This window comes from Zingiber officinale, chromosome 2A (assembly GCF_018446385.1).
Source record: "Zingiber officinale cultivar Zhangliang chromosome 2A, Zo_v1.1, whole genome shotgun sequence".
Taxonomy (NCBI): Eukaryota; Viridiplantae; Streptophyta; class Magnoliopsida; order Zingiberales; family Zingiberaceae; genus Zingiber; species Zingiber officinale.
The window spans coordinates 14173111-14201104 of NC_055988.1; the positions used below are offsets into that span (position 1 = coordinate 14173111).

The 27994-nt window shown below is 37.6% G+C and overlaps 2 protein-coding genes and 1 long non-coding RNA gene across 3 annotated transcripts; all 3 read left to right on the plus strand.

Annotated features, from left to right (window-relative positions):
* The first annotated feature begins 3276 nt into the window (after window positions 1–3276).
* On the plus strand, window positions 3277–4528 carry LOC122040779 (putative serine/threonine-protein kinase-like protein CCR3). The gene has a single exon (XM_042600213.1). The coding sequence runs from the start codon at window positions 3421–3423 to the stop codon at window positions 4369–4371; it is 951 nt and encodes a 316-aa protein (XP_042456147.1). The 5' UTR covers window positions 3277–3420; the 3' UTR covers window positions 4372–4528.
* Window positions 4529–4830: 302 nt separating this feature from the next.
* Window positions 4831–13273, plus strand: LOC122040780 (probable LRR receptor-like serine/threonine-protein kinase At1g05700). Its single transcript, XM_042600214.1, has 8 exons — window positions 4831–5530; window positions 5609–5689; window positions 7037–7185; window positions 7279–7531; window positions 10463–10601; window positions 12575–12741; window positions 12844–12906; window positions 12978–13273. The coding sequence occupies exons 1-7, from the start codon at window positions 5445–5447 to the stop codon at window positions 12860–12862; spliced, it is 894 nt and encodes a 297-aa protein (XP_042456148.1). The 5' UTR covers window positions 4831–5444; the 3' UTR covers window positions 12863–12906; window positions 12978–13273.
* On the plus strand, window positions 8362–10011 carry LOC122040781. Its single transcript, XR_006128725.1, has 2 exons — window positions 8362–9649; window positions 9764–10011. It is a non-coding gene; the product is annotated as an uncharacterized LOC122040781 (long non-coding RNA).
* Window positions 13274–27994: the final 14721 nt, after the last annotated feature.

Sequence of the window (27994 nt, forward strand, 5' to 3'; positions counted from 1 at the left end):
TCGATCGATTGAGAGGTTATCGCAAAAACATACAGAGGGTTTCCCAATCGATCAACCGATCGATTGGGACATGCTAATCGATCAAGCGATCGATTGGGGAAGATTTTACTCGTGATGGACGCGAGACAGTGGAATCGATTGGTCAATCAATTCCGGAGACTTATGTGAGAGAACAAAACGATTCTAGATCGATAAGCTAATTGATCCATATGCTCTTAATTGATTAGCCAATCGATTGGGAGATGACCGTAGTGTAGGTGCGAGATCGGACGGCTAGGAATGCAGAAGATCTGATGTGGCAATCGATTGGGAGTAAGCCCAATCGATTAGAAGCCCTAGATCACGAAGGATAAAGTCGTTGTTGATGTTTAAACGCACAACAACTCTCTTGTTCCCATCATCCTCCTCCGTAAATTCCCAGTCGGTCATAGACCACAGACAAGTCGGGTCCTCAGGGTTGAACCCCGAGCTAGGGTTTTTACTAGTTCCTATTCGGCTACCCACTGCTCATGTTATCAAGGCTCAGTCGCTGTATATGTCCTCGGTCACAACGCCAGACAATACCCAACCGGCTCTGCATCGGTCGAGTCATGCAAGCTTAGTCCTCGGTCACAATCTCAGATAATTCCCGGTCGGTTCTACATAGCTCATTCCTTTCCTCTCGACCAGCCATAGTCCATGGATAGCCCCTGACCGGTGGCACACGACCAAGGGCATCAGGGCTCAATCCTTGAACCACATTAGAATAATCATCTCAAGCTATATACGGTTGAACTTGGACAGGATGGATAGCATTAAGCGACAATAGTGACAGAAAATCGTAATTTTCTATCAGAGAATAATTGTCATAAGTCAGGGAATATTCCAGTGTTCTGTCACACGCTAAGAGTGGAACCTCCATCCTCCCTATGGGAGGCTGCCGGACATCCTCTTTCACTCGACACGCCCTGACACCCAACATTCTCTGGCAGCGTGCAGGCACAAAAGGCAGGCACAGTCGTATAAAAAGGGAGATCCTCTTCATTGGTCAGGTACGCGCACATCTGCACGCATCTTCAGCAGTTCTTTCTTCTTCCTTCATACACTGCTTCGTCAGAAAAAGGACCTGACTTGAGCGTCGGAAAGTCTGCGCCAGGGACCTCTTCCCTGATTTTTGGTCTCTAATGCTCCGTGTGCATATCTGGGTGTGTGCAGGGTCCAAGTACCACTGATTCCGTTATCACCGCCCTGTGGTTCCACGCGGGGGGTCTCGGTTTCGAAAAACGCAGATAAGGTGTGTTAAAGTCATCGCTCCGTCAACGCCGACGCCACCTTCGCTGGCCTTCGTCTGACTCACCTTCCGAACAGAATCAATTTGGCACCGTATTTGGGGAACTTCTCCACATGTTCTGGAACGAGAAGATGGAGGACATCGGTAAGATTAATGTAACAATGACAACCGGAAAATACAAGTTGTTCAAAGAAGTCAAGAGACGAGCCGCCTCCGAGAGGTAGACTGATGATTCACGGCCACAAAAGACACGAGATCGGATCCTCTGGTCCGCAAATTGTGGACCATGGGATGATCTACTTTTTTGGACCCTTGATTTAGATGGATCCCACCTATTTACAGGTGGAGTCCATCCAAATCAAGGATCCTCATGCAATAGACCATTCCCCGGTCCGGAATTTATGGATCAGAAGATCCCAACTAAAAAGACACCCGCGACCTTGAAGGACATGACCCATGTTTCAGATAGAGAGTCTAAGAGGAAACAAATAGGAGACTTCTCTTGAGTTTTTTTATCGCAATCCTAGCTGAGAAAGCAACAACAAGAAAAACAATATCAGAACTCTATTACAATATAGAGAATTGTGATATATATATAATTTCATTAAGTGGTATTATTAAAAAAAATTAGACTAGGTCAAGTGTAAATTAAATTCAAAAGAGTTTTTATTAATTAAAAATGGATAAAATATTTAACTTTTCGTTTTTATCTTCCACGTCATGTGTTAGAGGAAGAACTATTTAATAATTATTTGGAAAGCAACTTTCTTTTATTTATTACTATAAATATATTATTAAAAATAATTTTATTTTTTAAAATAATAATAATAATAATAATAAAAGAATCTACTATTTTATAAATGTGTTTTAGAAAAAAAAATCATAATCGACTGTATAATAGAGCTCCATTTATGAAAAGAAATAGTAATTTGATTCTCTATTTGTACATGTACATCTTCAGGATGACGGGAGGGTGGAGTTGAGGGTAACGTTGAGGGTAAAGACATACTAGGACGAGCCGGTAAGCAAATCCGAATTGTACAAATGGTCTGACAGGAGGTAGGGTGGCTGATATCCACCGAGAGCCAACTGGGAATTAAGGTAAACATCGAACACTCGCGTGGTGTTCAGAGGAAGGAGCTCCACCTCGGTGAAGTGCAAGGCAAAGTAGAACTCGAGCATCGTCGTGCATCGGTAAAGTATAATGAAAGGAAAGTGTTAGCGTCGGTTGTCGCCGCTACCGTTTGGAAGGCGAGACTGATCGCCATTGATGTGGTCCACACCTGCACCGGCCTCCAGAGGGTCGTCTCATCTGGATACCTTTATTATAGGATTTTCATAAAATAAATAAAATTAATTTAAGCAAAATAAAAAAATTAAAGAAAATTATCGTCAGTCAGTCAAGAGACACACAAACAAAAGCAAAAACAAAAAGAAAAGAGAAAATGTTGCTGAAAATTCCATTATATGTGCTATTATATTTTTTTATTGTCTATTTTCTATTTCAGTAGAATAAAAAATAATAATAAAAAAAAAGAAAAAAAGGGGGCCAATTGGACTGGCCGGTCCATAAATCAAACAGAGGCGCGATTTCATACAGAATAAAAAATGAAAATAAATAAAAAGAAGAAGAAAACGCTTTGAGTTTTTTTTTTTCAAAAATAAAAGCCGAAAATTTTAAATCGCATTCAAAATCCTCCCGTTTCCTCCCTCGCTGGCTCGTTGCCGTCCTCCGTCCGCGTTCCTCGTCTTTCTTGTTTCCTCTCTCTTTTCCTCTCGATTTAAAACCCTACCCGGCCACCGACATCATTCCGATTCCATTTCCTCCTCCGTCGGAAATGTTGGTTCGCTCCGCCGCCGAGGCGATCTCGGTGATCGTGACCATTTTGGCGGTCCTCTCTCCCTCCCCGGCCTGCGCCGTCGGCTCCGCGTCTACCAAAGAGGAGTCTCCGCCAATGCTACAGTTCGCTCCATGGGGGTGGATAGCTTTGGCGATCCTCGGGTCCGTCAGTGTATTTGCCTGTCTCTGCTTCATTCTCTGTTGCATTTTCAGGCGCGAGAACGGCGGACCTCACACCGAGCATCCCTCTGGGACGGGCGGCTTATCATCGTCGCAGTCTCAAATCTTCCGGCGCCAGGGGACGCCGGTGATGGAGCGCCGGAGCAGCCCGTTCGACCAGGCCGGCCCGTCCGACCGGGCCGGCCCATCCTCCTTCAACGACCGGCCCGTGGAGTTCAGCTTTGAGGAGCTCGCAGCTGCCACCAACAATTTCTCCTGGGAGAACATAATTGGGGGTGGCAGCTTCGGCACCGTATACAAGGGGAAGCTCATCGACCGGCGTAAGGTTGCAATTAAGCGGAAGGAGTGGATGCCGCGCACGAACTCACAGAACAAGGAGCGAGTCTTCCAGTCGGTGGTCGACTCTCTCTCTCTCCTCCGCCACAAGAACGTGATAGGGTTGGTGGGCTACTGCAAGGAGGAGGAGGAGCTCCTCCTGGTCTACGAGTATATGAAGAATGGAACTCTCTACGACTATCTCCACCCTAAGAACGGCGAAGAATCCGGCGCGTTGAACTCATGGAAGAGCAGGATCACTGTCCTGCTCGACGCCGCACAGGGAATAAAGTTCGTCCACAGCTTTACCGAGCCGCAGATCATCCACCGCGACATCACGTCCTTGAACATTTTGCTGGACGCGAACTGGGTCGCTCGGCTGTCGGGCTTCAGTTTCGCTGGGCCCGAGTCGGAGGAGGAATTGTGGGCGCCGAGCAACGTCGGTTACATGGACCCTGAAAACTACTGTTTCAATTTACAGAGCGACGTCTACAGCTTCGGCATTGTGATGCTCGAGGTCCTCACCGGCCGCAAGGCCATGGAATATGATGACTGGAAACCCATCAACATTGTCGAACACGCCATGCCTTTACTTGAGGCCGGCAAGTTGCTTGATGCCCGAGTCGGACAACCCTTGCAGCATGAGGCCAAGGCTGTGGAGCAGGTGCTGAATATCGCCGTCAGCTGCGTGGGCAAGGCGCACCTGCGGCCGAGCATGACCGACATTGTCTTCAACCTCGAAAGCGCCCTTGTCTCTCTTCAGTAGAGTCACACACCATTTCCCGTTCCAACATGTCAGACTGAGCATTAGATTTCCTTTTACTGTAAATGCATTCTTCAAATTCAGCTCAGAATTTTAATAATTGATACCAAGTACTATATCTGTCCTAGGCATCATTTCTATTACTTGATGCCTTTTCCAACATTCATTTCTTCCACTTCTTTTCCTTTTTGATGAAGGTGGTCTACTGTTGGTCTCTTTTTTGTGCTTAATGTGAAGTATTTCTTTCATTGGTGGCTACAATGTTGTGTTCTCGTATTAGACACATTCTTATCATTAAGTCATATATTCTTCCTTGCAAAGATTCAATATAATTCACTTCTAGATGGCTATCAATATTTATGATTCATTTTTGTTTATAGTAGTAATCTTCAGTTCTGTGAAACATCTCTTTCTGCATCTCTTAAATTTGATTGATATGTATTTTCTTAAACATTCCAATGTTTTTTTTTGGGTCTACATTGGTTTCACAATAATTTTTTTTTTTAGATATTTGAAGGAAAAGCATATAGACTATAGTACCCTTGAATTGATGTTGTTAATTGTTCCCAAGCTAATATTAACAAGAATGTGGATAAGATTGCTGCTAGGCGGAGGGAAAGGGGGTATTTTACTAATACACCCGAATACAAGCATCTAGCGTACAGGATGGGCTCAAAATATATATTTAGGGAAGGTCATGTCAAAGGTATAGCAAGTTTCTTTGGAAATTTTTAGCAATTGGTTCTAGCTTTGAGTTAGTTGTCTTTGCCAAGTAATATGAATAATTTCATAATTTTTCCTGCAGAAACATGTCTTCTAGTGGATTGACTGGAAACATATCAGATTCTTTTGATTTGCTTGATGCCTCTGAGTACTTGTAAGGATTTTGCCTGTTGTCCTGTTGTTTAAAGCTAGTTGGTTTTGGTGTTAATTTACAGAGACCGTCATATTTTCTTGGTAAATTATGGTGTCTTTTAGTAAGTTACTTTTGGTGTTAATTTCCCCATGTTCTCTTGACAAGGAAAATACATTATGACAGAATCAGTTAGATCTGCTATGGACTTCTTTTATCTGTTATGTTATATTTTAGGGACTTGTCTGACAATATTTTAACCGGGGAAGTACCTGATTTTCTCAAGAATCTAACATCTCTCAAAGTTTTGTAAGTGGAAGAATTTAATCATTTTATTTTGTTATTGTTGGTATAAAACATAAGCTTTGACAAAATGTCGTCTTGTAGGAATTTGACTGGTAACAATTTTACTGGATCAATTCCCAGTTCTCTTCTCAAAAGATCAGAAGAGGGTTCACTTATCCTAAGGTCTGTTTTAGTCTGTAATCTCCAGGTTTAGATCTATTCCTCATTATTGAAAGGGATTGGCCATTTTCAAGTATCATAGAGATATATAAGCAAGTTATTTTCCATCATATACTAAGTTCATTATGCTATGATTTTCTATATCATGTATTACCATTTTTTACACCATATACCATACTTTTAAAATTTTCAAGTACTATGGTAACCATCTACCAAACAACTTCATGTGATGAACATGCGTGTAACTTGAAGGAAAAGAAAACACATTCCATAGAATTTTCCCCCATAGAGATCTCTATATATTATTATTATAGGAAGAATCATAATTGCCCCCCTTATGTATCATATATAACATAAATTAGCTAGGTTGGTTCTGCCACTTTTATGTTTGCATTTGGTGATGCATCACTTTCCTACACTTTTATTATCATTCAAGTAGTTAAAAGATCATTTATGCTAACATGTTGCCTATTTCCTAGACAACAGATTAGTTCCTCCAATCTCAATATAAAAGCGTGCTTACAATTTATGAGTCAGTTATGATGAAATCAATCTCCCATACCATTGCAGAATCTGTGCATTGATTTTATTGATACAGAATTTTGACTACAAATCTTGGTTATCCACAAGGATAGAAGTACAAAATAAATATGCATAACAAGAGCATCAACTTGAACATTAACAGTAGGAAGTTGCATATCATACCAGTTCTCTAACCTACCCTACCAGTTCTTTGGCTTATGACTCGTAATTGATGGTAATATTAACTGGTCAGATTGTGAATTCAAGCTTAAAGATTGATGTAGAAGTATTCTGCTTTGATAGAATAGAAGCAATTTATTCTTTTAGAAAAGCGGATGGATTTTGAATATCCAAATTGAACCATGAGATTTTTCTTGTGGCTTTGTAAATGCTAGTTAATCTGTTCTTGCCGGTGGTTGCGATTTATTAATATTGTGATTTGATATGATACAGCTATATTGTTTCGCTGCAAGTTGTAGTAATATATAGGAAGAGGTATACATCATAGTTAATTGAAGTCTTGTGTTTGCTTGAAGCTGGTACTTATGCCAAGCTGAAAAGTTAGAATTTCAATTCTTTGATGGCAATAATATCATTTGTTCTATGCTGAATATTTTCTTGATTTCTATATGCTTTGAATATAGATAAAAGAAACTCTACATTTTCATTAATTAGGTTGTTTATAGATCGGAATCTTTACGCTTTGCATAAAGATAAATGAAATTTTACATTTTCATTAATTAGGTAATATCTAAGCATCAAACTGTGTTGTTTTCTTGAGTAAAGACTTAAATTACATATTAGTTTTTAAAAATTTCTAAATGCTAGGTTCACCAACCACACAATTCCAGGCAACACTGAGAGTAAAAAGAAGATGAACACACTTGTTATTGTGGTTAGTTGTTGTGCTGTCCTTGGGTTGCTATTGATTCTTATGCTGGCTGGATGGTTTTTTTGGTTGAGAAAAGGGGGAAAAGGTAATACTATTGAGGAGAATCTGTCTCTCTGATTTTTTGTAATGTTTTGTCCAAATTTTTGTAAATTCATCTTGTTCCTTATTTTGTCAAAAGTTTTGGTTGCATCGAATGTGACACGGCATATTGAAGCAACCATAGCTCAGAAAACTGAACATGGACCACATCTGCAAATTGACGGTGGGAAATTCACTTTCAATCATCTGCAAGTAATTACTAACAACTTTGCTCAAGTCATTAGGAAAGGAGCTTTTGCATCATTCTATCTAGGCCATTTGGATGGACTCAAGTTGCAGTCAAAGTGCATTCACGATTTACTTCACAGCAGACCCGAGAATTTGAATTTGAGGTAAATTATTCGGATTATTATGAGTCTTAATTTTCCAAAATTGGTTTCCTCTGAAACTACGAATAGTCCATCAAATTCCTCTAGGTTGTTTCAATACATTTCAATTGACAATTACATGTCGATTGTAGGCAAGGTAGTTACTTAGGATTCATCATAGGAATTTTGTTTCTCTTCTGGGTTATTGCAGAAATGAAACTTTTTTAGCTCTTGTTTATGAGTACATGCCCCATGGAAGCCTCAAGATCATCTCCAAGGTCATCTCCATGAAGATTGCATGCATAAATTAAATTACAAAAAATGTTTCTAAGGATTTTATGTTTTTATTATGTGTAGACATGGATGATTTTTATCTAGGTAAAACAGTTATTGATCAAAAATATGGAGAGTTATACTATGGAAGTGGTAACTTCGTCTCATTACATTAGAACATACATTTTCTATCGTCATTATTTTTATTATGTTCATGTCAATATGTGAACCTATGACCTCAGGTGACAATTAAAGACAAAATCTTTATCTTGACCAACCTTTCCTAATTTTCTCAACAAAAGCTGCTAAAAATTCACAAATGTTGTAGCAATAAGATGAAGTGTAATAGCATTTAGTGACTAGGCACTTGGATCTTCTCTCTGAAATATGGATTTTGGTGATGATATGATACATGGAGGGACAATTTATCTAGAACCTTGAGTTGGAGAGAACGTCTAATGGTGGTAAAAGGCGAATACGCTCGCCCCCAGCGCCCCCACCAACCCGTCCCAGGGCCAACACGGAGAATGGAGAAGACATCTAATGACTGCATTGGAAGTTGCTCAAGGTCTTCAATGATATTATTCTTCTCTGCCTTTATATATATCTTCTGGCAATTTTTATGTTGTCCTTGCTTCTTTCTTGCTTCAAAAATAATACACGACTTGACTATCTCCACCGAGGATGCCTGCCACCTATAATACATAGAGATTTGAATATGTACTATATTTTTTTAGTTGGAAAACATGAGGCCGAACTAACAGACTATGGGATGTCTAAATCATTCATCCGTCTCAAAATGGTTGGAACCCTAGGATACACTGACCCTGAGTATATGTATTTTTTTTATATCTATTTTGTGTTTGTTTATCCTATTTAACCGTGATTTGGTTCATGATCAATTAAAAATAGAGATGTTCTTGCACTTTTCTTTGATTGAAAATCACAAAATTTTCCAACGGATGGAGAGAAGTTCTTATAAGTTTGATTTTTTTTTTTTTCAGATTTTAAATTAAAGTTGAATTATGCAAGGGAAAAATATTTAGATATTCTTTTGCAACCACTTGTCTTTTCTTTCTATAATATCTGTTTATTCTCAATGGCCCCAAGTGGGAGCAAAACTATTCAGCAGACTTAACAAACATTCTTGATGGAAATGCATAGTCATTTGTATCTTAGCCTCTTAGGGCCGTCATCCAGTATATCCAAACTTTCATTCATCATTATGAATTTGACATATTCATCATTATGAATTTGACATATCCATGTCCATGATAAATTCGAATTGTTTTGTTTGATTGCAAATTGTGTAGATATTTCTAACAAATGGCAACACATGCACTAGGGTAGGCTATCAAATTTGTAGATAAACTCTGAATTATTACAATTCTGATCTAGAAGTACTAGATATTTTTGTCAACTAGCAAGAATGGTGATTGAAATTTGTCCTTTTTGTTATGTTTTCAACCATTCCCTTTTTTCTTGAATTTCACTTCATTATTGTAATATAATTAAGAGTCAAAATTCATTCAAATTGTAGCAAAATACTACTTGGTTTCAGAACAAACTGTTACAGAGATCTAAACTTATTCTCTTGAACTAATGCAAATTGATTTTTTTTACATTATTGTAACTACGTTGGAGGCAAAACAGTTTGAGCATTTTCATACCTTAATTTGTTTGGTTTTGGTGATTCTTTGACACTACAAGATCTTTATGATCATCTTCGAATATTCGAGACTTACTGTTAGTCATTGTATGAGGTTCCATATAACTCACCAGCTTACGGAGAAGAGTGACATATATAGCTTCGGAGCAGTGTCCTTTTGGAGCTAATCACTGGCCAACGAGCCATACAGTCCATCAGAAGTAAGGTTCACATTGTTCAATATATGGCATCCTATATTGCCACAGGGAACATCAATGCTGTAGTTGACAATAGATTTCGCGGAGCATTCAGTAACAACAGATCTTGCAATGCAGTGCACAGCAGATACCTCTGCCGATAGGCCAATGATAGTCGACGTTGTGAACGGGCTCAAGGAGTGCATAGGACTTGAGGCTGCGAGTGAGGAAAGCACATACTGGAATATCAAAAGTGAAAGTTCTGTCCAGTTTAGCGCACTTGAGGTAGAAGGGTCGAACCATCACCTAGGTCCAAGATGAATTGAAAATCTCAACTTTCCCTGTATGAGATGCGAGATTCTTCAACAAAGTGTTATCTTGAAATGGTGTGTATTTCTCATTGTGTGGTCTACTATAAGTATTTGGATAAATGGAAGGACTAAATGAATGCTTCTTGGTGTATCGTATTATCATGTGGTTCTTGAAAACAAACAAACAAACAAACAATAATTCAATCCAGTAAGATGATAAAACCCTTTCTGTAGTTTCTCTTCATTCCAAGCAATGGACAAACATTAATTCTTGGGGCATCATATTATACACATGGATGTATAAAAACGCAAGAGAAATCTCATTGCGAAATAAGTAAAGTGAATATCCTTAGCTGGTATGTTTATTAGATATGAATGGCTTATAAGCCTTTAAGTCTAGTAGTAACATTTCTAGCTTGTAAAAGCCTTTTTCTCTCACTGAGTAAAAGTTCCAGTAGTAACAGAAGTATTCTTGCAGCCCTATTACTAATTCTTATTCTTGCATTCACAACTATTTAATAAATAGGGAAAAGGATAAAGTCTTCAAGTCTGATGAAAATTTGCCAACTGAGGACCATGCAGAACAGGAATATGCACCTTTAACAGAGGAGAGCAAGGATACGGAAGGCACAACCAATGAGACTGAAGAAAAGGAAAAGGATAAGGTTAGCTCAAAAAATAAAGTTCATGCATTTTTGATTATATTGTGATATGTTAAAACAAAATATGGTTTCTATAAAGACCATACTTTACACGTTTATTGTGTCTGCCATTTTTGGTGGTTGGGTTTTCCAAACATGCTGTGAAGTTTGGCTAATGTTCGAAGGTCTAAAAACAGGTTTCCATGGTGAACAACTTGCATGATCCACCTGTTATCTTTGTTGCTTGTGTACACAGTGACGTAGTGTGCGGTCAATATTTTTTTTTTCCCTTCTCATGCTACAAACATTGCAAACGATACTCATATCTCTCTCGTTGTTAGTATTTGAAGTCTATGCCAGCACTAGTTTACTTAGGAGAGTCCTATCCTTTTGTTTCTTGAATGTTTGTTTATTTTTCTGTTCTGGTATCTCTCTTTGAAAAATTCTCTCAGCGTATTGTACATAGTCAATGGTATAGCGTGTTATTAGTGACATTGTACGGATATTTTAGTGGCCATTGTGTATTCATGTGTTGCTATTCTTTGTGTACGGCGTGCTTTGTGTGGTGCTCTGTTTTAGTTTGTCTTGATTACAATTAAAACACTTAAGTGTGAGAATGATGAAGATATTGTTCATGTGATGATTTCCCTCACTGTCTTAAACATCCTTTTTCCTTTTTGCAAGTTCTTTTTGGATTCATTTTGTTAGTGTTGAGTTGTCTAAGAAATTCAATCATGTCCATTCCACATCTGGCTTTTCTGAAGTGTAGCTCTTAAGGTGACCGTTACATTCTTTCCTGAAATTTTCACAATGTGTTTCAAAGTGATGGTTCCATTCCTCAAGGTGTGAGTAGCTTTCTTTCCTCTTCAATGTGGGTTGAAAAATGCTGTTGCGCACCTCCATTCACGCGAGATGATGTACTTTTCCAGTGTCCTGTCACTTTGCATATATGAATGTCATGAAGTTTAGTTTCTGTTTCTTTTATACGGCTGATTCAATGGGTCTTGCATGGTAAATCAAATCAATGTATATGCAAGTACTCTTCATGCAGCCTAGAGCTATATTTTATGTGGCAGAATCAAGGTATTGGAGTGATTTTCTTTTGTGCTTCAATACAGGAAGTTACCATACATAATGATAATATGTTAAATTTTTTTGAATATTTCATTTAGATTTTTATATATGGGGCCAATCCAAGGGGTCTTGCATCTTTTGTAATAAATGTGACAATTGTGTATGCAAATACTCTATTTCACCCAGCCTAGAACAATTGGATGTGGCAGACTCAAGGTATTGGCATGCTTTTTTTTCCTGTCTTGCTTTTAATTGAGGAATCTACCACACATAGGACATTATATCATTTTGTTCTTCGGTCAGCTTTTGTTAATATTGCTAGGTTATGTACTTTTTGTGTCCATCATTGTTAATCTTGTTGGTGCTCATTTTATTGAAGTCCAGTTTACGACATTAAATTTGTATTCATTATGGTATAATGTTAATTAAGTGCATCTATTAATTTGCAAAAGACCTTTAGTCCTTTTGCTCTAACACTCAAGTTCATCAAACCTTGTAGAGCATTACGGAGAGTTTTGTCATAACTGATACTTTGAGTGTTGTTTGCTTATTCCTTGTAGAGCAATATGGAGATCAATGCAGAAAACAATCCATGAGCATTTTCTTCACTTCTTCCAATGATCCTAGGTTTTATTTAATGCAAGCAATTGGCTGAACCTCATTAATACTAAAAGATAATATTAGCTGAATAATTGGTGATTTTTATTGATCTTCTATTATTACAAGTTAAAGTGTTTTTTTTTTAATGTGGAATTCTGTGAACTAGATAATTTAGAGATGTGACTATTCAACTTAGATTTTCTTGTATTTTTTGATGCCTTATTTACCTTCTTGTGGTATGTCTTTTACTTTTTTGATTCTACCAGTCTAATTATAGAAATTAATAATTAAACAACCTGAATTGTTCAAATTCTATTGTGTAGGAGATGACTTTGGAAGAATATGAGAAAATAAAAGAGGAGAAAAGAAAACGCTTACTTGCTCTGAAAGCTGAGGAGAGGAGTGGAAGGTTGAAATCGACCAGGATGTACAGGCAATGCAGTTGCTGGCAACAAAAAAAGAAATGGACCCTATGTTTTTTGTTAAGTTGGTATGCCTGCCTGCTGCCAAGACCTTTATCCCCAAATTTTCCTACTTCATCACTTTTCCACATAATCATTCTTTACAATTTCTCAAACAATTCATCTTTCAGGGTTCTGACAAGGATATAGGGAAAGGAAAAGACAATGCTGATCGCAATGAAAAGAGCAGAAAGGTATTACTTTTCTCATTTGATGTTATTGTTCTTAAAACTTCTCTCCTTTTCTCACTAATGGTCCTTGTTAGCCCTTGAGCATGAATGAGTTCTTCAAGACTGGCGATGGCAAACGGTACTACAGTTCAGGTGGCCGAGGACAGGGAAGAGGACGGTGCACCTTTCGGTAGTGGTTTTGGAGTTAGGGACACAAACTATATCACCAAAGCCCCTATAGAATATAGAAAGCGCAAGCTGTATATATTTAAAATATTCTATTTTTGGTAATATAAAATATACTATAATATTATTTCTTGTAAGACAAGAAATCCTCTTGTATATGTACCCATCTTATGGGATGAATCGAGTAATAGAATAAAAAATATTACCGTCTACATGGTCTCAGGGCAAGGTTCAATTCTTTGAACTTAGTTTGAATTTTTTCTTTTTTTTTCTTTTTTTTTTTATCCTCGAATCCTTGAATCTCAAATCTGAATTCCCCAATGGACGGATCTGTAATTGATGATACTCAATCATCCTCACAAATCATTCATCACTACACACAACTAGACAACTTTGCGTTTCCATCATATGGGCTTCCCTCGTGCGGATGTGTATTGGAGCACGAGGAAAGATAGATTATTTAACTGGCGAAAAATCTGAACCCTATATGAATTCTCCAGGATATGAAGTTTAGACCACAGATAATGAAAAGGTAAAAAGTTGCTTATTGATTCCATGAAGACCTCTCTTATGAACCGATATATTCATCTTCCTACTGCAAAAGATATTTGGGAAACTATGGAGAAAACTTTTTATGATGATTTTGAAGAAACTCAAATCTTTGAATTGAACAAGAAGTGCTTTGAAGCAAAGCAGAATGGTTGACCTATTCCCATCTACTTCAACGAATTGGTGACCATGTTCCAGGAGATCGATCTAAGGGTGATCTCTCAGAATAATGACGTTGCAGCTGTAGTCCATGATACTTCAATGATGTCTCGATTGCGTGTTCATATGTTTTTGCGTGGACTAGATTCGGAATATGATCAGGTGCGTGGAGAGATCCTACGCAAGGAACCTAAATTCTCCTTGGAGCAGAGTTATGCTTACATCCGCAAGGTGCAATCCGAGAAACAAGCTATGAGACGTTCGATATCTACTGAATCCTCAGTTCTGGCTGTTAAGAGAAGAGAAGTTGCTCTGCCAGTTATTTCTGGTCCTCCTTCACGTCGTCCTATAGATAAATCAAATACATATGCAAATAAGAAGTGTAATGTTTGTGGAGAATTAAGCCATAGCAAGGAGAGATGCTATGAATTGATTGGTTATCCTGATTGATGGGACTTCACCAAGAAGCCACAAAAGAATATAAGCAAGGCAGCCATTGCTATTGTTGGGAATGAACATCTTGATAGTGCTTCTGCTAATGTAGCACAATCATGTATAAATGATACAATTATTTTGAATATTACATGGATAATTGATTCAGGTGCATATGATCATATGACAAATGACCCGAACCTTGTGAAAAATTTTAGAGTTTCCCATCAAAATTCTGTCTCTACTGCTGATGGTACTCTAACTCTGGTTAGTGGAGAAGGTTCTTTTGAGTTATCTGATACCCTAACTCTCGAATCCGTCTTAGTTGTTCCATCACTATTTTATAACCTATTGTCTGTCTGTTAAATTATTCTAAAACTTGCATGTATTGTGACATTCTATCCATCTTTCTGTGTGTTTCGGGACATTCTGACTCAACAGATTCTTGGTTATGGTGTTAGAAGGGGGAAATTGTACTACTTGATTTAATAGAGACTAGAGAGAACTGCAAGCATCTTTTGGGACAAGCTAATTAGGTCATAAGGGGCGATAATGTAAAGGAAGTGGTGTAGTTATGGCATCGCCGTTTAGAACATCTGTCCTTTAGCTATCTTAAGAAGTTACAACCCTATTTGTTTTTAGTTGTTAATGATTTAGAATTTCATTGTGACATTTGTGAATTGGCCAAAATCCATCGTATTTCATATTCACCAAGTATTAATAGATGTCCTATTCCATTTATGAAAATTCACTCCGATGTTTGGAGACCTGCAAAAGTTCCTTCATTTTCTAGAGCTCAGTATTATGTAACATTTATTGATGATTGCACTCGCATGACTTGGATGTCATTACTTAAATATAAGAGTGATGTATTTGTAATGTTTGCTGAGTTTTACAAGATGGTGGCGACACAGTACCAACAATCCATCAGAGTTTTTCAATCTGACAATGGTGGAGAGTTTGTGAATAGCCTTATGACTGAGTTTTACCAATCGAAAGAAATTCATCATCAAACCTCCAATTCTGATACTCCTCAACAGAATGGTTTAGCAGAACGGAAGAACAAGCAGTTGTTAGAAGTTGTTCGTGCTTCCCTGTTTGGTATAAATGTACCTCGATCGTATTGGGGTGAAGCAGTGAAATCAACGACATATGTTATTAACCGTACCCCCTTACGAGTAATTGAATTCAAGAATTCTCATCAGAAGCTTCATACACTTTTGTCCATCTCTTTTATGCCTAATTTGGAGCCTTGAGTGTTTGGGTACGCCGCTTTTGTCCACATACCAAAATCACAACGAAGCAAGCTTGATTCTTGTGCGAAGAAATGTATTTTTGTGGGTTATGTAGAGTTCCAAAAAGGGTACAGATGTTACGATTCACTCACTGACAAAATGCACATCTCTCTTAATGTCTCATTCCATGAATTTGAGCCATATTACTCAAGGGGAGTTTCCCAATCTTCTCTTCAAGGGGAGGGTGGTAGTGAAGGGAATCCTTGTCTTATTGCTAATATTGATATCTTTGAAGAATTGGAATACTTGGAGGGACAATTTGAAGTTCCTGCAATAGCTGAGATTGTTCCCGTATCAGCAAAGAATGACTTATCTCGAGAGATAAACACGTCCAATTGGTTCTTGACAATCAATTCTCTCATGAGACAGAAACAAATGATCATGATGTATTTGAAACTCATGGCATTCCCTCTTCTACATCAATAACTGAAGATCTTGCTCAGAATGATCCACCTTAGGTACCTTTAACCTTTAATAAGTCTTCTAGGTTAGAAAGTGTTGAACCTAGGAAATCACAAAGGGTTACTAAGAGAGTTCCTAAAAAGCAATATGAACCCGACACCAAAGCCCAAGCTAAATACCCTATAGCTTACTTTATATCTCACCATAGACTTTCTGAGTCACATGCACTTGTTATTAATCAATTATCTATTGTATGTATTCCTAGTAATGTGCAGGACGCATTGAAGGATCCAAAATGGACAATAACAATGAATTAAGAATTAGAGGTTCTTTAAAGGAATGTTACATGGGAGGTAGTAGACAAGCCTGTTGGAAAGAAGACTGTAGGATGTGTTGGGATATGCTCGATGCGGGTGCGTGCTAAAACACGTTTCGTAAGCATACGCAGCGGAAAATAAAACAATAATAATTCATAATTATTACATCACACACACCACACACATACAATAATACAACATGTCAGACATGATCACAAAATAAAAATTTTATGGAAAGTAAATTTACGCTAGGTATACCTGACGGATGATGCATAGAAGATGGAAATCGGACGACCTGGAGTGGGAAGGAGATTAACCAAGCGACACACGAGCCTCACCTCTACTTGTATCCACGCTGAGTTATCTTTGAGACGACTTCAATAAGTCCAAGTTGTGTCTCCGCTTCAATCCAAGAGAGGGATCACGATCCGATTTGTACCCGAGGTCGAAACAAAACAACAACACGATATGAGATGAACAACAACATCGGATGCTGCTGTTCGGAGGCAAAAACCCTGGTGCCATCAAGGGACAGCGGGTTCGGCGCTAGTACTGTTCTGACAACAACCATTGCTGACTAGAACAGGACTTCCGGCGATAGCTCAAACACGATAGTAACCATTGCTGTCGGTTGCGACCTATTTGAGAAGCTCCTTACTGCCAGCATTAGCCTCTTGCTGCCATCCACAACCTCCCCTTTTGGGTAGCAGCTTTGCCGGAGGAAACAAGTCCGACGATGACCAAAAATAGCAACAACTATTGAAGGTCGGTTGGAACTTGCAAGACTACAGCTTGCTGGTCGGAGTAGAATTTCCACCAGCACAACAATTGTGAGGCGGCGGAATAGATGGCCCGAACAGTCCCTGGAGGAAGTAGCACCTTCATATGGCCTGAGCAGTAGCCATGGAGGTTGGTGTTGTCGGTAGCAACATCTATGGCCGGCGAAGCTTGCTATTCGGCAATGGAGACTGGTCGGCAAGCTACCTCGCTCGGACCTGCACCTTCAGCCGGTGAACAAGCGCTGGTGTCCTTTGGATGGCAGCAGCGACAAAAAAACAGGGAGCCCTGTTTTTTTTTCGGCGGCGGCAGAAAACGAGAGGAGAAGGAAAAAAAAACCTATCACACTATTTTTTTTTCTTTTTCTTGTTTATATTTTTACCTCTTTGATATATATATACATCATATTGGGTTTGGATCAAATCCAAAATCATATCCTTTAATCCGTAATCCATACCAATAGCCTTAAGTTTGGTTCAAGATTAAACCATATTGGTTTAATAACCAAACATCTTTTAATTAAACCAAACCAATTTGGTTTATAATTAAACCAAAGAGAGTCCAACTCGTCTTCAAAAGGTGTGACTCATCCGTGTTTCCGTTGCACCATTCTAATTTCATATTTGACCTTTGTTTGGTCTAACTAGACTTAATATCTTTCGATCTGAGAATCGAATTCTCAAACTCATTTTATGTCTCTTAGATAAACTCATAGTACGTGTGACCTTATAGGTTCCCGGTTATGTTGGTCATCCACAATTAACCATTAATTATGGATCGATCATGAGTGACACCTAGTAGTACATCATGATCCCTAATTAACCGAAAAAATTATAAGTTGATCTCGGAATCACATTCAAACTCTTCAGCAGCTACAGTAAGTCGTGCCATGTTCCTTTCACTAGGTCTATGTGTCAGTTCCCACTAGGCTGACTACATCACACCTAACCCAAGTAATACTTGTTCCGCAGATTCAAATTACTCCGACATGTATCTAAGAGTCTCGTACTCTTAACATGTGATGCTTTGGTTAAAGACTTTGAGTAATAATCATAACAAGTGACCATAGGGTATACGTCTCCTTGCAAGGAGCGATGAATCCTCTATGGGCTATCTAAACACTTTTGGTCACTTCGACTTATACCCAATCATCCCGGGTTCACATCTCAATGAGATGCTTACTTAAGATGTCAAAGTATAAGCCTCCATAACCTAGGTGACTTGTATACCTCAAGTCGAAGGAAATTTGTACTCGAGCTACAGTAAAAGTTTCATTGACATATCTATATATGTAGAGAACCATATGAAGTCTTATAGCAGATCACTCCAATACACTAGTTACCAAAACTAACATCCACGTTTAACTATCAACATCCCAATGTCTCCAGCCTGTAAGAAAATAGCTACTTGGCCAAACCAAGGAATATAATCCGTGCTAGTCTATCAGAATTGATGATGTTTGAACTCATCAATTCATCGACTAGGGAATATTCCAATACATTCATAATTGCGCATGTAGAGATACTCACAAGTTGTGATCCAATCACAAGTTCTCTCATGCTATGACTCGTATCACGGATATTCAGTACGTGAGTTTAAGATCCAATCATACACATAGAGAATGTGCACCTAAATAGTGAATCTATATTTATCAAATAAATAGTAAAAATCATAAGGCGATTGCCTTAGGACATCCCTCAAAATCCAACACTCCCACTTGGCCTAATGCCAATCGCTATGGTGTCCAACACCGTAGGTCTCTACACGACTCTCAAACTAGTTTTAAGGTAGAGGTTTCATAAAAGGATCCATTAGGTTCCTTTCAGTGGGACTTTCTCTTAATTTGTATTTCATTCCTACTCATGATCTCTCGATCATATGATAGCGACGAAGCACATGTTTAGATCATTTTTTGCTTGGAACCTTTCCAATTTATTGCGCTTACATTTTAAGGTGAATACATGTCCATGCTTGGACTTGGAGTCATCCTTGTCAATCTAAAAACTAGTATTAGTATACCTATGCATAATCATATCACCTCTTCCATATACCAAGACCAAATCCTTAGTTTACAAGGATTGTCTTGACAACCACCCAATGATCCATGCATGAATCTGATTGATATCAGCTTGTGATGTTCAGAGCATACGATATACTGGGCCTTGTATATAACATAGCACACATGATTAATCCTATAGCTTACGCCAATGGATCTAACTCATGTGAATCTTCTCGTCTTATGTGCTTAGGCACATAGACTTCAAAAGTGAATCTCGACCTTTCTTGGATTTCGACATGCTAAACTGCTTTAGCACTTGGTCTATATATGTAGACTACGAAAGACTAAGCAACATGTTCGATCAATCTCTATAGATCTAAATCTAAAGGATATAGGTTGCTTCTCTCATGTCTTTCATGGAAAATGTCTTGGATAACCAAACTTTAACTAAGTGTATAATGGGCACATCATTTCATATAAGTAATATGTCAACAACATATAATACTAGGAACATGAATACACTCACACTGACCTTTATATACACACAAGGTTCGTATGGATTTTTGTGAGATATCAAATTCTCATCCATGTCAGTTTTTCATCTTAAAAACTCATGTGCATCCAATAGGTACTATACCTTCAGGTGGATACACCAAGTACCAAACTTGGTTATACACGGAATCCATTTTTTCGATTTCATGGTTCTTAACCACGAGTCCCTTTCTAAACTTTTCAGAACTTCTTCATAACTAGTAGGCTCCTTATCCACAATGAGTGACAGGTCTCTCGATTCACTTATGAGAACTCCAAATTTCTCGGAAATTAGACATGCCCTACTAGATCTATGAAGTGACGGTGTATTAACAGGTTCAACTATTACCTCATCCCAATGAGTAATCAGCTGTAGGTCTTATTTAGACGTCTCTTTTGTGTCTATTGGAGTCACTTGAACTACTCTTAGTTCAATCTCACTCCCACTTGTTTTCTTGCAAGATAACGCATTCCTCTAGAAATACAACATGTCTTGAAACAAATATCTTTTGTTTCAACGGATCATAGAATTGGTAACCCGTAGTTTCCTTAGGGTAATCCAATTAATAGACACTTATCAGACTTAACATCTAGCTAATCTGATACAATCCTCTTCCCATAAGAAGGACAACCTCATATCTTCAAATAAGATAACTGAGGGTTTAACTAGTCCATATCTCAAATGGATTAGTTGAACTGCCTTAGTTGTGAGTTTGTTTAGCAAGTAAACAATTGTCACAAATACATAACCCCAAAAGACTTTGGGAAGACTTGCATGATTTACTATCAACCTAACCATGTCCAATAAGGTTTGGTTGCACCTTCAAATATACCGTCACATGTGGTATGTAAGGCGAAGTTCGTTGAGACAATATTCAATTGTCTTTTAGATAATCTTGAAACTTTTAGCTTTAGTATTCACCACCTTGATCGAATCAAAATATTTTAATATTTTCCCAAGTTGTTTCTCTACCTCATATCTGAACCCTTCTGAACTTTTCAAAGTTTCATACTTGTATTTCAATAAATACACATACTCAAACCGTGAGTGATCATTGATAAAGGTAATGAAGTAGTTATAACTTCCTTGTGCATGAGTTGACATTTGTCCACATACATCGGTATGTATATGACTCAATATGTAATACTCTTGTTCACCCTTTTCAAATAAAAGGTAACTATGCCATCTTGTCTTCTAAGCATGAAACACATGTATCAAATGAATCTAATTCAAATGATTCCAAAAATTACATACTAGTGTAATTCGGATACGTGTTTCTTACTTATATGACCAAGGTGACTTTTGCCACGTATAGGAAGCTAATTGATTATTGGATGTGAAGGCGCTGGAATTTTGTTCTGTTTAAATTTCTCTGTACAAAAATTGTACAAGAACAGAACTTTTCCTAGCAACCCACATATTCGATCAAACATGTGTTTGATCAATCAAGCAAGTTTTTAATGTATCAAAGCACACCTTGATCGAAGTACAAGATTGCTGGCCTCTTGTGTTGGTATTCAAGATCGATACAAAGAAAATAAAACTAATTATGCAGCGGAATTAAAGAACTAGCTATACCTTTTCTTTATAGCTAAAGACCTCTTGATCTTCTACCGTATTCCTCTTCTCTTCTTGGACGTCGTGTGGGCGACGATCTACCAAGACAACACCACCCTCCTTCTCTTCTTTGTTTCCAAACCGTCAGCCACAAAAAGGAGGCTCTAGGATGGGCACCTTCTAATCTTCTTCATTTTCTTCCTCTTCTTCAACTTCTTCCTCTTCTTCAAGCCGCCACCCACAAGGAGGAAAGGGGCGCCGACAACAAGCAATGAGGAGGGGGGCCGCCGACCCTAAGCAAGGAGGAGGAGGAGGAGGGGGGCGCAGGCCACAAGCAAGGGAGAAGGGAATTGTGAAAAATTTTAAAAATTAGGTTTTAGGGGACACCTTCTACTCCTTTTTATAACCTTTGCCATCGGTTACAAAGAAAGAAAAATAATAGAATTTTGTTTAGAAAAAATCTAAACCAAACCAAAACCAAGTTAAACCAAGTTAAATTAAATCAAACCAAGTTAAACCAAACCAAGTTATGGGTGGGTGGATGCGAGACTTTATATAGAGGCTACAACAGGGACCTAGAGGAGGAATTGGTTTAGGCCTCCTGATGGGCTTGGGCTTCCTGTGTTCGGCCCGAACACCGAACCCAAGTCCATCAATAATAACCCATACTATTAAAGGGTTATTATTGAACTACCGCACCAATCCCATATTATAATATGAGCTCCTTCTTATCATAAGTGCGTTAATCTCCCTGTGTTTAAGATATCGTATGCCCGTTAATTAAATGAGTTACTGACAACTCAATTAATTAACATCTAATTCCAAGAGTAGTACCACTCAACTTTATTATCATGCCGGACTAAGTACACCTGCAGGGTTTACATGATAATCCTTATGAGCTCCTCAAGGGGACATCATCAACCTAAATAATTTGGACACAGATTCCTTATATAATCAACAACACATCATATAAATAGTACTATTTCCCAACTCATCGGACCTATTGATTTAATGAATAAATCCCACCCATTGATAAGTTAAATAAATAAATACTAAGTATACGTGCTTGTTATTATATAGGGATTAAGAAGACGCACATCCATAATAATAGAGGTTCTGTTCTTTTATATAGTCAGTATAAATCGAACAACCTCAAATGGTCCTGCTCAATACACACATAGTGGACTAGTGTAATTTTATAGTCAAGACAGATTAATACCAAATTACACTACAACTATTCCAATGGTTTGTCTCAATCCATCTTGATTGTGAGCCACTATTTATAATTTATAAAGAACCGATAATATGATCTTCTGTGTGACACCACACACCATGTTATTGATAATATAAATTAAATGGACAACTGCATAGAAATATAAAATGTAAATATTTGACCAAAGTGATTCTCATTTTAAAATATTTCAAAACAGATGTTCATACAAAAGCTAGACTTATAGTATACATCCCAATAATCTCCCACTTATACTAAAAGACTTGTTAGGATGTATACTAAAAGCCTAGTTTTTGGTATAAATATTTATCTAGAAATAAGAATCACAGTGGTCAAATGTCTACATTTACGATAAATGTAGTTGCTCAATTAATTTATATTGTAGATAACATGGTATGTGGTGTCACACACAGAAGATCATGTTATCGGTTCCTTATAAATTATAAACAGTAGCCCACGACCAAGATGGAAAGGAACAAACCATTGGAAGGTCGTAGTGTAATTAGGTGTTAGTTTATCTTAACTATATAATTACACTAGTACACTTAGAGTGTATTGAGTAGGACCATTTGAGGTCGTTCCTTTTATACTGACTTTATGAAGGAACAAAGACCTCAGTTATTATAAAAGTGTGTACTCTTAATCCTAATATAATAACAAGGCACATATATTTGATATTTATTTCTTTAATTTATCAATGGGTGAGATTTAGTTCGATAAATCAATAAGCCCAATAAGTTGAGAAATGATATCACTTATAGTGTGTGTTGTTGATTATAGAAGGAAACTGTGTCCTAGTGATCTAGGTTGAGAATGTCCCCAAAAGGAGCTCATAAGGATTGTCATGTTAAACCCTGCAGGTGGACTTAGTCCGACATGACGATGAAGTTGAGTGGTACTACTCTTGGAGCTAGATATTAATTAAGTGAGTTGTCAGTAACTTACTTAATTAGTGGACATTTGTTATCTTAAACACAGGGAGACTAACACACTCATAATAAGAAGGAACCCAAAATGTAATTTGGGATCGGTGCGGTAGTTCAATAATAGTTCTATAGTGGAATGAATTATTATTGATAAAATTAAGTTGTGTGTTCGGGGCGAACACGGGATGCTTAATTTTATCGGGAGACCAAAACCAATTCCTCCTCTCGGTCCCTATCGTAGCCTCTTAATTATAGAGTACTATACCCACCTATACCCACCTTCTTACCCATCCCATAGGGGCCGGCCAAGCTAGCTTGGAGACCAAGCTAGGGTCGGCCAAAGTTTAGTTCATGGGTGCTTCAAGGTGGCCGGCCCTAGCTTGGGTTCAAGCTTGGTGTGGCCGTCCCAAATTAAAATAAAAGGATTTTTATTTTTAAAAATTTTTCTTATGTGGATAACATGATTTAAAAGAGAGTTTAAAAATGTAAATATTTCTTTTTATAAGATTCTACAAAAGATTAAGAGAAGAGCTAAATCTCTTTCCTTATTTGTAGATTAAAAGGTTGATTTTAATTTTGGTAAAAACTTTCCTTTTAACCATGTTCATGATTTAAAAGAAAGTTTAAAAAATTAATAATTCTCTTTTATTAGTTTCTACAAAAGATTAAGAAAAGATTTGATATCTTTCCTTATTTGTAGATTGAAAGGAGATTTTAATTTTTAGAGATAACTTTCCGGAAATTATCCACATGTTTAAAGAAAGATTTAATTTATAAAATTTCCTTTTAACCAATCATGAAGGGATAAAAATTATTGGAGAAATTTTTTGTAAAATTTTCGGAAGCAAATAAGGAAGTTTTAATTTGTGTTTAAAATTTTATTTGCTTGGAGATTTGGTGTGGCTGGCCATTATAGTAATGAAAAGAAAAATTATTTTTAATTAAATAATTTTTTCCTTTTCATGGCAAAAGAATTAAGGAAGTTTTTATTAAAATTTCCTTATTTGCCAAGACCAAGGATTATAAAAGAAGAGGTAAAGGAGCCTTCATGGGTGAACAATCTCTATTCTTTTCCTCCCACTCTTCCTTGGTTTTGGTGGCCGGCCCTATTTCTCTCCTCTCCTCTCCTCTTGTTGGCCGAAACCTATCTTCTTGGTGGAGCTCTTGTTTGTGGCCGGATCAAGGAAGGAGAAGAAGAAGAGAAAGCAAGCCTCGTCTCTAGCATCCCTTGGAGCATTGGTGGTGGCCGAAATTCTTCATCCTTGAAGAAATTTATTGTGGCTGAAATCTAGAAGAAAGAAGGAAGGTGGAAAGGTGGTTCTCATCTCGGAAGATCGTTGCCTACACAACGTCTGAGGTTAGAAGAGGAATACGGTAGAAGATCAAGAGGTCTTTGTCTTCAAAAAAAGGTATAACTAGTAATGTTTTTCCGCATCATGCTAGTTTTATTTCTTTGTAAAAATACCAAATACAAGAGGCATGCGATTCTAGTATTTTGAATTTATTTTCGATGTTGTGTTTTTTTTTTGTTTTTCTTTTCCATGTGATTTGATTGTTTTTTTCGGTTGACCTAAAGTTATTTAAGGAAATTAAATATTATTTTTCCTTAAAAGGCTTTGTCTAGTCGGTGGTGGTTGCTCCCATATCTAAGAAGGTCATGTGCCTCGCCACGTCAGTATTGGAAGCCAATTTTGGAAACTAATATTTAATGAAATTAATAACTTAGGTGATTTGGATCGAACGTGTTAAGTTCCACAGGAGATCCGAGTCTAAACCTAAAAGAACAAATAGATTAAACTTTGGATCAAACGTGTTAAGCTCCGCAGGCGATCCAAGTTTAATTTAAAAAAAACACATAGTAGCTAGGAAAAGGTTCAGACCTTTGTACAAAATTTTTGTACAGTGGAACCATTAGGTTTTCCGAGTAGCAACCAACAATTGGTATCAGAGCTAGGGTTTTGCCTCTGTGTATTTGGTATTAGTTTAATTATGCACATGTCATACATAATTTAGGCAGGATAATAGTAGGATGTGCTAACTTTTTGGATGCAGGATCCAACTATTATGGCTTATAGATATTGTGTGTGTGATTGAACCCTTGGACATGTCAAGGGCATTTTATTGTGTGTGCATGATTGTATTATAAAATACAGCAAGAGCTATATTTATTTTTATTAGGATTTTATTTTTTGATCTAGTTACATGTACATTCCTTTTATGGAATATAGGATCGATGGATGTAAATTTTATTTTATGTTCGATCTAGTTTACATGTACATTCCTTCGAGGAATATAGGATCAGAAAAATGTAAAATTCTATTTATGTCGCGGATCGAATCTTGCAAGGCGTGGAACCTTTTGAGGACCAAAGGCGCAGCGGAACAAGGAGCAAGATGGATGCGACAACTAGACCCGGTGGCGGTGGCCAAAGATGGCAGCAGCTAGGGTTGGCGACACACGGAGGACAGCAATAGATAAAAACCATAATAGTTGAAAATTAGTTTTTCTATTTATTGCTTTTTATGCTGTGTTGTGTGTGCTTGTTAGTATGCATGCTAAGTAGGCTAGCATAGTCAAAATCTCTCACTTTAAATAACTAAGTGGGAGAGAGATTTATTTTTAAATAAATTCCACGGTCTCCATTACTGGTTTATAAGTGATGCAACAAGCTTGCGCGTTGGCTCTGAGTGCCTTCCTCCATATCGGATGAGCTTGTTTGCAGATCACTAGCTTAAACTTCCATTTTGGATGACTATAGGAAGTTAATTAAGAGCGTGTGATCTTCCCCATAGGAAGGGGCACAGTCTTATTAATGGACTTAGTGTCAAGTTATGGTATACACTTAGGCACGTCTAATAGTATCCTCTCCATCGGAGTCACTGCTATTGTTTGTGTGACCGTAGAAAACCAACTATTAATTTGTCAAATAAATAGGTTGACAAGATAATAAAATTAAAAACTCCTCTTACAAATGTTTGATTTTGTATACGTCCACACTATCGTGGCATACAAAATTCACGGTGTTTGAGGTAATTTTATTTTGTCATAAAGATTTATTGACAAGATAATTAATGGATAAAACCCTCCTCTTACAAATGTTTAAATTTTGTATACGTCCACACTATCGTGGCATGCAAAATTCACGGTGTTTGAGGTGTTGGTGAATTTAAATAATATTGTTTGAGAATCAATGTTATTTTAAATTCAAAAAGTTTTGACCAAATATTTGATCAAAGATAGATCAACTATTAATTTTATTCGTTATAAAGTAAAGTTGACGAGATAATAAAATTAATGGATAAAATCTCCTCTTTGATTTTGTATACGTCCACACTATCGTGGCATACAAAATTCATAAGGATTTTAAAAGAATTGATCTTGACCAAATATTTTTGTGATTCTTAGATCTTGACCAAAAGAATTAAGGAAGTTTTTATTAAAATTCCTTATTTGCCAAGACCAAGGATTATAAAAGAAGAGGTAAAGGAGCCTTCATGGGTGAACAATCTCTATTCTTTTCCTCCCACTCTTCCTTGGTTTTGGTGGCCAGCCCTGTTTCTCTCCTCTCCTCTTGTTGGCCGAAACCTATCTTCTTGGTGGAGCTCTTGTTTTTGGCCGGATCAAGGAAGGAGAAGAAGAAGAGAAAGCAAGCCTCGTCTCTAGCATCCCTTGGAGCATTGGTGGTGGCCGAAATTCTTCATCCTTGAAGAAATTTATTGTGGCCGAAATCTAGAAGAAAGAAGGAAGGTGGAAAGGTGGTTCTCATCTCGGAAGATCGTTGCCCACACAACGTCCGAGGTTAGAAGAGGAATACAATAGAAGATCAAGAGGTCTTTGTCTTCAAAAGAAAGGTATAACTAGTAATGTTTTTACGCATCATGCTAGCTTTATTTCTTTGTAAAAATACCAAATACAAGAGGCATGCGATTCTAGTGTTTCGAATTTGTTTTCGATGTTGTGTTTTTTTTTATTTTTCTTTTTCTTTTTCTTGTGATTTGATTGTTCTTTTCGGTTGACCTAAAGTTATTTAAGGAAATTAAATATTAGTTTTCCTTAAAAGGCTTTGTCTAGTCGGTGGTGGTTGCTCCCATATCTAAGAAGGCCATGTGCCTCGCCATGTCAGTACTGGAAGCCAATTTTGGAAACTAATATTTAATGAAATTAATAACTTAGGTGATTTGGATCGAACGTGTTAAGTTCAGCAGGAGATCTGAGTGTAAACCTAAAAGAACAAATAGATTAAACTTTGGATCAAACGTGTTAAGTTCCGCAGGCGATCCAAGTTTAATTTTAAAAAAAACACATGGTAGCTAGGAAAAGGTTCAGACCTTTGTACAAAATTTTTGTACAGTGGAATCATTAGGTTTTCCGAGTAGCAACCAACAAGACTATGCTGCCATAAATGCTGCCATACATCTGATTCTCATCTCCTCAACATGCCTATCAAAAGCTCTTGCCGGAAGGGCCTTAGTGAAAGGATCTGCCAGGTTATTTGCTGATGTAATCTTGGCGACAACAACCTCTCCTCATTTTATGATGTCTCGTATCAAGTGGTACTTGTGCTCAATGTGTTTACTTGCCTTATGGGCTCGTCGTTCCTTCGAGTTTGCTACTGCACCACTGTTATCACAATAAATTGTGATAACTTTGGGCAAATCAGGAATCACATCTAAGTCCATCAAGAAGTTTCTGAGCCATACAACTTCTTTGGTTGCCTAAGAGGCTGCCACATACTCAGCTTCCATGGTGG

Bases quoted from the DNA above. Each gene is read 5' to 3' on its own strand.
- LOC122040780 (XM_042600214.1), top strand. From the start codon at position 5,445: ATGTTATATTTTAGGGACTTGTCTGACAATATTTTAACCGGGGAAGTA. The intron at 5,531-5,608 runs GTAAGTGGAAGA...GTCGTCTTGTAG, and splicing joins CTAACATCTCTCAAAGTTTT to GAATTTGACTGGTAACAATT. The intron at 7,186-7,278 runs GTAATACTATTG...TTTTGTCAAAAG, and splicing joins GTTGAGAAAAGGGGGAAAAG to TTTTGGTTGCATCGAATGTG.
- LOC122040779 (XM_042600213.1), top strand. From the start codon at position 3,421: ATGGAGCGCCGGAGCAGCCCGTTCGACCAGGCCGGCCCGTCCGACCGG.